The sequence below is a fragment of the Papio anubis genome, chromosome 12, assembly GCF_008728515.1.
Source record: "Papio anubis isolate 15944 chromosome 12, Panubis1.0, whole genome shotgun sequence".
Lineage (NCBI taxonomy): Eukaryota > Metazoa > Chordata > Mammalia > Primates > Cercopithecidae > Papio > Papio anubis.
In genome coordinates this window covers 70,653,285-70,665,428 of record NC_044987.1, presented here as the reverse complement: position 1 = coordinate 70,665,428, position 12,144 = coordinate 70,653,285, and the positions used below count along the sequence as shown (strand labels likewise).

The 12,144-nt window shown below is 48.9% G+C and overlaps 1 protein-coding gene across 6 annotated transcripts in view; it reads left to right on the top strand.

The window, feature by feature from the left end:
- The window catches only part of GALNT18 (polypeptide N-acetylgalactosaminyltransferase 18), a 361,437-nt gene that overhangs the window by 331,007 nt on the left and 18,286 nt on the right, over positions 1 to 12,144 (top strand). For all 6 annotated transcript variants that reach the window (XM_017948635.3, XM_017948633.3, XM_031653335.1 and 3 more), the window contains one exon: positions 7,705 to 7,869. In XM_017948635.3, the coding sequence (XP_017804124.1) occupies positions 7,705 to 7,869 (165 nt within the window). The remainder of the gene's footprint in view (positions 1 to 7,704; positions 7,870 to 12,144) is intronic.

Genomic DNA, 12,144 nt, shown 5'->3' with positions numbered 1-12,144 from the left:
GAAGGGTGTGTGCTGCACCAACATTTCACTCCTAGGCTTCCCCAAACTCTCCTTAACCCAGGTGGTTTTTAACCTTAGTTGCACATTAGAATCACCTGGAATAAATCCCTGTGCCCAGGCCCCAGCCCCTGAGACTGCGGTTTGTAGGTTTTAAAGCCCCCCAGGTGATTCTGCTGTGCAGCCAAGGTGGAGAGCCCTGCCTTAGCTTGATTGCATTTAGGAGTTTGTCCTTGTGAGTCTTGTGATTTCATTTGCTCTCAGATATTCCTCGTCTTGCAAGATCCAGGCCATAGCTTGACTGTGCCTTCAATGACCTTTGCCAACCGCCTGATTTTAAAAGTTTGCAATCACCCTATTATGTGCAACTCTTAACTCCCTAGACAGTGTCACACCACTCCCCTGTTATGTCCCCCAGCCCCTCAGAGAGCTGGGCTCTTAATTCCTTGTTGGGCTGCAACCATCCAGAATATGGATAAATATCCAAAGAAATGACAAGGATGCTGGTTCATCCATTTCCAGTGTAAGTGCCTGGCCAATTCAGTTGTTTTCTCCCTTATGATGGGTTCTAGAACCTCTTGTAAACAGTGTCCCAGTATAACTCTCCCTTTCCACCCCTCACCACTCTCCAGGCCCAGGACAGTTTCAGCCAAAGACGATCACTGCTGCCCCATGCTGGAGGCTCAGCGGGGAGAGGCTAAATGCCCCAAAGATACCTCATTTTTCACGGACACCTACTTGATAGGCCAGCACAGTTGCCAAGGAAGCCTCATTTAATGGAGGAAAAACAGCTGGTCCAAATTTACATGCCCATTGTTTGGAAGAGAACTCGTACTCCAGTTGTGCCTTGAAAATGTGTCTATTATTAAGTAATGTAACTAACCCTATTTTGCCCAATGTTCTAGATTTGCCTGGGAGGCCCTCCTTGACTCTTCCTCTGCCCATCCCATGATTTTTGTATCTCAGTCTTTATTTAGCTTCGTGAAGGTTCCAGAATTTCTGCAGCGGCTGAGGCATGACATAGGTATTGAGGTCTTGATAGAAGAGGGGATTGGATGATTGAAAAATACATGAATTGTAGTTCTACTTTTAGTTCTTTAAGGAATCTCCAAACAATTTGATCCAGCAATCCCACTCCTGGGTATCTACTCAAAGGAAAAGAAGTTCTTCTATGGAAAAGACTGGCACACGCATGTTTATTGCAGCACAATTCACAATTGCAAAAACATGGAACCATCCTAAATGTCCATCAACCAACGAGCAGATAAAGAAAATGTTGTATAAATACCATAGACTTCTACTCAGCCATGAACAGAAATGAGATAATGGCATTTGCAGCTACCTGGATGGATCTGGAGGCCATTATTCTAAGTGAAGTAATTCAGGAATGGAAAACCAAACATCCTATGCTCTCACTTAAAGTGCAAGCTACGCTATGAGGATGCAAAGGCGTAAAAATTATATTATGGACTCTGGGGACTTGGAGGAAGAGGTGGGAGGGGAGTAAGTAATAAAAGATACACAATGGGGCCACGCACAGTGGCTTATGCTTGTAATCTCAGCACTTTGAGAGACCAAGGCAGGCAGTTCACCTGAGGTCAGGAGTTCGAGACCAGCCTGGCCAACATGGTGAAACCCTGCCTATACTAAAAATAAAAAAAAAAAAAATAGCTGGGTGGGTGGCATACACCTTTAATCCCAGCTACTTGGGAAGTGAGTCAGGAGAATTGCTTGAACCCAGGAGGCAGAGGTTGCAGTGAGCTGAGATCATGCCACTGCACCCCAGACTGAGTGACAGAGTGAGACTGTCTTAAAAAAGAAACAAAAAAACTACATATTAGGTACAGTGTACACTGCTTGGGAACTGGGTACACCAAAATCTACCACCTGTTCCCCCAAAACTTTGAAATAATTTTAAAACAAAAATATGTAAATTGGCCATATCAAAGAATGCAAGGGAGTGGGGCCTGGTGGAGGTTGGAGGCAGGAGGTTGAGGTTCTCGTCCACATGTTTGCAAAGGCTCTTTGGTGGAGTAGAAGCTAACAAAGGCCTCCTCATCCGCAACATCCTCCTCCTGGACAGATGCCTCCTGCTTTAGAGAAGTGGTTTTCAAACTTCTTAAAATTCGTCAAAACCTATTGTTCAAAGAAAATGTTATATGAAAGTCAATTATCCAAAAGACAAAAGAAGATCTGCTGTGGTGGGGCTGGGAGAGGGACTCTGGAACCCCAACCACGATGGCCCCTGAGACCCCTTCTTGGAGTCCCCAGAGCTCAGCGTGACAACCTGATGGGAACGGCCCTGGTAGTCCCATCGCTGGTTCATGGGTGAGTTCAGAGTGGCCCTTGGGACCAAGCTCCCGGGCCTGGGCAGCTACAGCTGAAGTTCGGGACTGGGCAGAGGCGGTGGCCATCAGTGCGGCCGAGGAGAGCCCCTCCGAGGAATGGGTAAGGGACCACAGGCCCTGAGCTGCCAGAACTCAGCCTTCCTTGGGACTTCTCCCTAGGCAGGGAGGGGAGAGAGCAACTGCCTACCTGAGTGTCTTCACAAGTTTTTAAAACTCTCATAGCCTCAGTTTCCTTGTTCTTAAAAGTGGCAGTAGCCACAGGCATGGAAAACACCTAGCAGAGGACTGCTAGGGGCACAAAACTGTGCATGTTTTCTTCTCTTCCTTCCCTTCCTGAGGCTGTTCTGCTCCAGGTGGCAGAGTTTCCATCCGCCAGGTGAGGCTTGACACACGTGAGGCGTGGCTCCTACGGAGGGCTGGAGGCCAGGCTCTGAGACCAGGGTATCCTACAGGGTGGGGCCCTTGCCCCAAGGTGGGGGGACAGAGTCAGGAGAACGTCCGGCCCTAGGGGGACATTACCCAGCCTCGACTCTGTGGCTCCGAAGGCAGGAATGTGAACCAGAGTTCTGTGGTCTCCCTGGCCAGCTGTTGGCTCTCAGTCGTGGCTCCTACCCCTGGCCTGGAGGAGAGGAAAATGCTGCTAGCATAAGATCCAGAATACGGATGTGTTGAGTCTTTTACCTTGCAGGTGATTTTGCTCTTCCTCCTGCAAGCATCAAAATGAAATGCTGGAGATCTGGTTTGCAGCCCTGCTGAGCTGTGTGGGGCTGAGTAGAGAATGAGCCAAATCAATCATTGGCAGCTGAGGAGGAGCTGAGTGGGCAGGGATGATGTTTCTCTGCCCTGGGGGTTTGTAAGACGTCCAAGGCAGGATAACAGCTTCCCCAGCCTCGGACCAGTTACAGGAGGGATGCTGCTGTCTCAGAACTTTGTAGCATCTTTTATTCTAGGCCCCTCCAGCTCTCTAGTACTGTATTAGTCCAGGGCCCCATCATGACTGGAAGGGATCACAGTGGAAGCCCTCTCCCGGCTTCTCACTGCCCCTCCAGCTTGGAGGCTGGAGCTGGAATGACCCCAGGGAGGTGCGTGAGGGAGGTGAGTGGTCACCCCAGTAGCTCTGGAGTTAAACTGCCTCGCTGTGAATCTCAGCTCCTCACCAACCGTGTGACTTCGGAAACATTGCTTATGGTCTCCTTGCCTCAGCTTCCTCGTCTATAAGGTAAGGGATAATATTAGTACCTGCCTCACAGAGTTATTGCTAAGATTAAACAAGAATAAAGCATGTAAGTTATTTCATGTCTGGCACAGGGTAAGAGGTAAAAACACGTCAACTTTTATTATACGCTATCTCAGTTGGGGTATCTCAACAGCGGCACTACTGACATTTTGGCTAGATAATTCTTTGCTGTGGGGGGCTGTCCTGTGCATTCAGGATGTTGAGTGGGATCCCTGACCAGCCACTAGACACCTCTCACCACCCCCACCATCATGACAACCAAAAATGCCTCCAGGCATTCCAAATAGCCCCTGGTTTGTAACGTTCCCCCGTTCTAAGTCACTTCTTGCCTTACACCTTCCAGAGTCTCCATTGCTCAGAAAGCTTAGCTATGCTTGCTGGGCCTGCAGGCACTGAAAGTGGGGCAACTTGTACAAAACTTTTTCCCCTTTTTTGTGTTTGAGCCATTGGTTTATTTAATCCACTAGGCTGGGCTTCTGAGATGTCCGTGTGAGGACTTGAGAGAATCCTCTTTGCCAAACCTCCCTCTGTGATCTGCCAGCTTCGTGATTACGCCAGTCAAAATGCACTTTGTTGTTTTGTTTTTAAATAACAACTGTCCAGCCCTATTATGATTTTCCCAGACTCTGGAGCAATAAACAGCTCTGATGACAGCTGTACCAGATAGTAAGTGCACACGTTTCTCCTGGCATCTCCCTAAACTCTTCAGAGCAGCTAAGTGGATAAAACTGATTTCAGCTGTTACCTGAATAGCCACTTGTGTCTGCCAAGTCTGCTCCGGAGACAAGAACCAGGCTCTGATGACAGAGAAGAAGAAAAACATGGGAATGACTGGCTCCCTTACTGTCCTTGTCTTACAGCCCACATCCCTAAACCTCAGGAAATCTGGGTCCTGGCATGCAGGGAGATTAAGAGCTACGGTGTCCTAAGGAGGTCACAGTGCATTCAACCCAAGGGCATAAACAGGTGTGCACCTTTTGGCGCGAGGCCCAGGTGGCAGGTTGAGGCCCCACACAGTTGAATATTCAGGGCAGGCTTTCTGGACGTGGTGGGTTCTCGTTCCTATTTTCAAAGTAGTGAGAGTTGGGGTAGGTGAGTGCAAGAAGTAGGGGCACTTCTCATATTCATGTGATTGGGGTCATTATTTCCTGACACGTTGTTGGTTTCCCTAAAGTGGCATGGCTTCTCCAGGACAGGGACCATGGATTTTCTCATCTCTGTAACCCTAGATCCCAACTTAGATATTACTTGTTAGTTGAATAGAGGTGATGCCTAACTCTATGGCTGTTTGATTTTCTACATCCTACCAGTTGCCAAGTTCTCCCTCAACTCCAATAAACTAGAAGCCACAGGACATCAGCTTTTTTTGGTGGTGACCTGGAAATCCCGGCCACACAATGGACAGTCTCAGGATTCCGATGAGCAAACCGCCCCTTGCCCAGGATAGCTTTGAAGAGGCTCCCCTTGCCTCTTGTTCTGGTTACATTTCCACATTGAAGCTGAGCATCCTACATTTGGCCTCTGCTCAGAACTTTGGTCACTGTAAATCCTTCACCTTTGTTATTGGAAGACTCAGTCATTTTAGTCATTTTGATGTCAATTTCCATGGATTTGCCAAACCTGATAACTTGTAAGGTGATCACAGAGAGCAGATCTTAGCTGTAATGAGCGTCTTCTCCTCCTCCCTCCAGACACACTCTCAACCCAGCTCCCTCCACCCTGAGAGGCTGACTTTATGGAACGTTTCAATGGAAATCTCTGGTTTCCAGTTGGGTTCTGCCAATGGCCTGACCTAGTACGAGATTGAAGTGGGGAGGAAAGAGTGAACTTGGGGTGTTTGTTAAGCATCACTTGCCATGACCCCCAAGCCCTCCTCTCAGCTTTCTCTCCATGACTTTTCTCTTACAGGTTCTGGTGACAGCTCTGTCCTCTCATTCCGCTGGGCAGAGGGGTACTAACGGCTTCTTGTTACTTTCCCCAGGGAACCATCCTATCCCTTGTGGTTCCCTGACACCCTACCCACACCTTTGAAAATGGTGCCTTTATTACACACTCCTCAGGTCTCCCCCTACTAAAGTGGGTCATCTCTTTCCTGTTGAAGTCTTGATTGTTCCTAAGGGAACACCCTGCCTGCCCTCCACCACCTCCCAAGAGCCTAAAGAGACTTCTGAGCATCAGGAAAAATCTGCCATAAAAGACCACCCTTACTCGCCCTCCTCATCTGCACTGCCTTCTTCCCACTTCTGTCCCTTTTATGGCCTGGCACACAGGTTTAAAAAGTACTTGTCAACCATCCTCTTTTACTAAAGCAAAAAATACATCATTTTGCCATTTTGAATTAATCAAAAATATTTGCCAATGAGAATTTTTGAACATGTCAAGATAACCAGAGAGAACACCCTGAATATTTAACCTAAAGTGGAAAAGTGTGGTATCTTAGTTTGTTTCTGGGGCCTAAGCACTGGGGCAGGGGGACACTAATGATGAGGGTGGCAGCATGTTAATGCCTTTAGCAATGTGAGGAGAAGAGTTCACAGAACCCTAAGACTTTTCACTTGGAGCCCTGATTGGGAACCACGGATCATGGCTAAGGGAAGTTGCTGAAAATGTTGAAGGGCAAGAGTCACGTGGCTTTCCCCTAGACCAGGCCCAAACTACCGCCCATGGGAGACTCCTACTTTTGTAAATGATGTGTTCATGAAACACAGCCATTTGTTCATGTTTTTCTTTTCTGGGATGTGTTTGCACTACAGTAGGAGAGTGAGTTTTCAGAGGCTGTATGGTCCTCTGTGTAGAAAGGAGTTTGCAGAGCGGGCCTGGCTGCTGTCCTCTGAAAGGCTTGCTTACAAGGTTGGCATCGAAGAGCCTGGGTCTCAGGATTCCCAGCAGAACTGATAAGAGTGGCTCTCTGTGCTTAATCTGATTATACAAACAAAACAGCCTAGGTTTGCCACTCACTTTCCTTCTGGAAGTCTGGGATTTTGGTGCATACTAGGCAGAGCCTGCCTATGTGACAGTCCCCTGTAAAAACCATGGGTGCTGTGTCTCTAATGTGCTTCTCGGTAGATAGACAGCATTTCTCATGTGTTGTCACAACTCAGAGGAATTGAGCATGTCCTGTGCAACTCCCCCGAGAGGGGACCCTTGGAAGCTTGGGCCTGGTTTCCCCTTCTTTTTCCTTTTCCTTTTGTGTTTGTTTTGTATCCTTTTGCTGTCATAAATCATAGCAGTAAGTACAGTTATGTGCTGAGTCCTGTGAGTCCCCATAGAAAATCATCTAGCTGAGGGGTGGTCTTGGAGACTCCCCAGCACACCCACAAAACCAAACATATTTGTCAACCTGCCCTTTAAGAAAAAGTTTGCCACCTCCTGCTCTGCACAGTCGTAGTGTGCATGGAAATGATGTTACACACCTCCCATCCCACAAGACTGTGCTTCCTGAAGGCGCCGTCCAGGCTTTTTGCTCTGACAAAGCACAGTATCTGACATGAAATATTTATGAAGGGAGGAAATCGGGGAATCTGTAAATAGTGGATTAAAGGCGGGCAGATCAGGAGGTCAGGAGTTTGAGACCAGCCTGACCATCATGGGGAAACTCCCGTCTCTACTAAAAATACAAAAATTAGCTGGGCATGGTGGTGCACACTTGTAATCCCAGCTACTCATGAGGTGGAGGAAGGAGAATCACTTGAGCCTGGGAGGTGGAAGGTTGCAGTGAGCCGAGATGCGCCACTGCACTCTAGGCTGGGCAACAGAGCAAGACTCTGTCTCTGAAAAAAAAAGAGAGGTTTGTAAACTGGGTGAAGAAATAAATTTAAAAGGTTATGATCAATGTTTTCCAATGAAAGATTAGAATAGAAATCAGTGTATATTACATATGTAAGGGTGTTTTATTTCTTGTAGTTATACAGGTGGACCAGACACTATACTGGATCATAATGTAAAAGGGTTTCTTTTTGTCTCTTGCAATAGAAAATAATCTGAAGGCCACTGGATGTGAAGACTCCAGGGTCTTCTCTAACTGTGGCCTCTCTGCCAGCTGCCCAGGAGAATCACCACCTACCCTCCTGTCTCTGTGGCCATTGGCATTTATCCACACTCTCTCCCTCCCTCTGCCCCCAGAACGTGTACTACACGAGCAGTCAGCAGATCCATGTGGGCATCCTGAGCCCCACGGTGGATGACGATGACAACCGGTGCCTGGTGGACGTCAACAGCCGGCCCCGGCTCATCGAGTGCAGCTACGCCAAAGCCAAGAGGATGAAGCTTCACTGGCAGTTCTCTCAGGTAACAGCCCGAGCCCGGGCACAGTGGCAGCCGTGTTGGAAAACGAGGAGCGTGGCCTCAGGGGCCAGGGAGGGGATGGAGGAGAGAGGAAGGAGAGAGACTGGCAGTACTGAGGCTGTGGCTCCAGGCTGCTTCTCAGGGATTTGCCGATCACCTACCATGTGCCGTGGGTCTCGTGTGTTAACTATTGATCCCTGTGATATTGGCTTTGAGGGAGTTTATTATTGTTGTTGTTTTACTATAATGATTTTATTATTGTACTTAATTTTTAGATATAAGGAAACTGAGGCTCAGAGAGGGGAGTCCCCTGTCCAGAGTCTCGCAGCTAGGGGTGGGGCTGGGATTTAAACTCGGGTCTTTCTGATTTTAAACCTTCACGTTTCTCCTATACAAGCCTCTGCTCACGAGATGGAGCCCCCAGTCTCCCAGGTGTAGACAGTGCTGGGTCTCTGATCTACAACCCTCTCTGCCTTCTGCCCAGTATTGGGTCACTCTGGGAGAAGAAGTTTCCTTGCCGGGCAGCATCTTGGGACCATTTGGCAAAAGGCAGTCCTCACACTAGTGACCGTGGGACATTCCTTTATTAAGTCTCTGTTAATTCAGGGGCCCATATTTGACTTCCTGCTCTTCACTGGCCCCTCATAGCTCCCATTATAGAATAGTGGCCAAGGATCTAGATGCCTAGCTTTGAGGAGAACTTCTGCCTCTGCCCAGAGGTCTCCTAGTCACCAGGGAATCTGCTAAGGTAGGATCCATTTTCACCCACAGATAGGGATGCCTGCCTCCCAGGTGGAGCAGGTAAAGTGTTAATAACAGGAAGTGAGGGAGCCCATGGGGTTGTGGAGCCTCAGGGCTGCCTGGGGCTGTACGTGGTGGACACTCCCAGGGAAGTTCAGGAGGGAACACCTGTATTCATGGGACTGAGTGGCAGGAGCCCCTGACTCCAGCCTCCCGGCAAGCTGCTTCTCCCCTGGTGAGGAGGAGGCTGCTGGGACCACTGCGAGGAACTTTGGAAGCTGGCTATACCTTCATTCCAGTCCTGGCGTCCAGTTACTCTCCCTGTAGAAAAGGTGCTGGTAAGGGGAGTCCCAGCTACATCGTATTCCATGGGCATAGGGCACCTTTGACTGTGGTGTGGGTGTGCAGAGTTAGAGGACTGACAGAGACTCTTAGCTCGTAAATAAACGGTGAAGGTCAATACTGAGCTGCAAGTTCAGAACAAGGTCATGGACTTAGGAGCTAGTTAGAAAGCAGAACCAAGAGCCTCAACCAGGGCTGTGTGAACACAGGAAAGCAGATGGTGGAGAGGAGCCCAGGAAACAAATGGGAGCATTTCCGAGGGCAGATGGAGGATGCAGGTGGCAGCTCTGTGAGTCCCAGCTCGCTCTGCAAAGTATCAGAGGTTCAATGAAAGGGAACTCATGCAAAGGACTCATGGCTCCTGCCCCTCCTGTCTATGTAACCTTTGGCATGTGCTGTAAACTATAAAGTTCTGTCCCAATAGGAATAACAGCTAACATTCATATAGTACTTACTGCGTGTCAGGCATATATTAACTCATTTAATCCTCACCACAACCAGATGTGATAGGTACCACCTGACCTCATAGCTGAGGAAACTCAGTCACAGAGAAGTTAACGAACATGCCCAAGGTGCTCCTGCTGGTCATTAGTCATGAAATAGTTCCAATTCTCTCTTACTTCTCATCACTGAAGTTATGTTGGAAGTGGCCACGTGGGAGGCGGCCAGAGGTCAGGGCTGAGGCTTGAGACACAGGGTGTTCGTCCTCCCACCTCCCTCTCTGTGGAAACACCAGATGTGCCAGCTGGGAGCTGCTGCTGACTCAACACTGTGCCTGGCAGAAGCCTTCATCACTTTCCTCTGCCAGATTTCCAGCTCAGGGGACAGAGGATGGGGCTACATTTCCCTCCTTTCCTCCAAGTTGAGAGGCAGAGGGAGGCCTGGGGTGTGTGGTGTGGGAGGACAGTTAGGTACATGCCTGGTGAGGGATGGCTGCCGTTTCTCAAGATGGACTAGGTGCAAAGTAGGCTTGTAGGTTGGAGACAGCAGCATCCTGCGTGCATATTCTGGGCTCCGTGGAGGTGAGTGGGTCTGACTCTGCTGGGGTGAAATGGGCTTCATGCCTGAGACTGTCTTCAGGGTCTATGTGAGTCATAAGGGACCATTTTCTACTGCCCTCAGCCAGACCTGCTGGGCCTCTGGGTTCAGCTTGCCCTGCCCTCTGCGAATGGAACAGTGCAGGAAGTTGGTGGTGGTGCAGCTAGGGGTGGGCAGGGCTGGTGGCTTCTCAGAAGACAATGTACTTAACTGGGAATGAATGTTAAGAACCTGGGAGCCTGGTCTCTTTGGAAGGAGTAAAGGGCATTCCAGGGAGAGGAAACAGCATGTGTGAAAGTTGTGAGACATCAAAAGCAGGCCGTGCTCAGGGAACTTCCAGGAGTCAGAGGGTGGCTAATCCTGGAGGGCACAGTGGGGAGCGGCCAAAAAGCCTAGAAGGGCAACTGGACCAGGCCTGGAGGCCACAGGACCTGGTGGATTTGGTTCTATGGGAGATGAGGATGTGCAACCCCAGGTCATGTTTAGGTCTGGGATTTTGAAAGCCCCCTCTGGCAGGGATTGTGAAGCTGGATTAGGAAAGATTCTAGAAAACGAAAGAGGCAGGATGAAGAGTTAGCAGGAGGTTGAGATGCAGTTTGAAAGTTTAGCCATTTCTTCCTCCCTCTCCTCCATGACCCTGGGGTCTTCGTGGCCTGCGTCATCCCCCAAAATCTCCTCTCAGCACAGGCTCTAAGGCCAATCCTAGGGGCTCAGCTTTGGTGATGTGGGCTGGAAATGTTGACAGGCACCACCAGGAGTCCTCTGATCGACAAGAGTACAGCTTCAGATCACTGCAGGAGGAGGATGAGCAGTGGCCTCTGGGCTGTCCTGGAATAGCCCCTGGAGGCCACAGCCCTGCCGGGCACTTGCAGCCCTGGGGACTTGGTGTCATCCAGACAGGGGTATTCCTGAACTGAAGTAAGCATCAGCCCTCTTCAGACTCCTCTGCCTGTGAGCCTCAGCCTTTCTGCGTTCAGCCTTATACCGTTTGATGTTAATAGCACAGCAAGCCCACCTCCAAGATGAGACATTGAGATGAAGTCACCCTCCAAGATCACATGGCCTGAGAGTGGTAGATTCACTGGCTGAATCTGAAGCCCAGGCTGCTTTGACATCCAAGACCTGCACCCAGACACTTCTACCCTCTTTCCAGCCCTCACAGAGTCCTTCCCACCCATGCTCTGAAGTCCCCACTGGAGTAACTCAGCCTCATCTCCTGTGCACACCTAGATGCCTTGGGGCTGTGGCCAGCCCTCCCCCACGCCTCCCATCTTGCCTGTCCATCCTGGCTATAGTAGAGAATGAAACACTGTTGTAAAATGGGCATTCTTGAGGCAAAGTCACCCCAAGTTCCAGCTCCCTCCTTCCCTTATCCCAGGGCATGGCTTGAAAAGGCAGCCCCACACAATTCCTGCTTAAACAGACATAGCAATCAACAAAGCAGGCGTCTGCGGCACACAGCTCTTCGGTGACTGGGCAGTTTTCAGCCACGTTGGCATATGTCTAATTAAAACTCCCCAGAGTGCTTTGGCAACAATATCTTTGATCATTCTACAAAAGGGAACCGTTTGGAAATATTATTTTTGAATTCTTAGTTTGCAGACCCAGAGCAGCCTCTCTCACTTGCTATTTAATAATTAATATATGTGAAAGTTTTGCTTACTGCAAAATGATCAATATTTATCAAGTGACCTGGAATCTCTCCTCAGGACCTCATTGGTGAGGAGTTGCTGTTGACAAGACCTGAAGAAGCCAGGAGCCTCTTAAATGATTAAAGTCTTGTGCTTGGGCTAATTTTCTTGCAACAGGTTTTAATCTTTGCAAATTGCATTCAGATCCTACCAACTAGGATGTTCTGGTATAGAAGTTGGGCTGAAAGGAGCTTTTCCTGGGTGCATTTCAAATCTCCTTTCTCGTTTCACATTATGCACTATTTATTCTCCTGAGGACCACATTTAAGCTCCGCAGACACTCAGGCTGAATTAATTTTAAAATAATCTGGTGTGTTTTCCCAGGTTCTCCTACAAAGAAGATAGGCATTTGCATATCTTAGTGTTCCATCTCATACCCTGATTTTCTGCTTAACAAATAAAATACATTTCCTCTAACTCCCGCAAGCTCTTCTGAATTTCCAATACTTCAGGCTGAACCAGGACA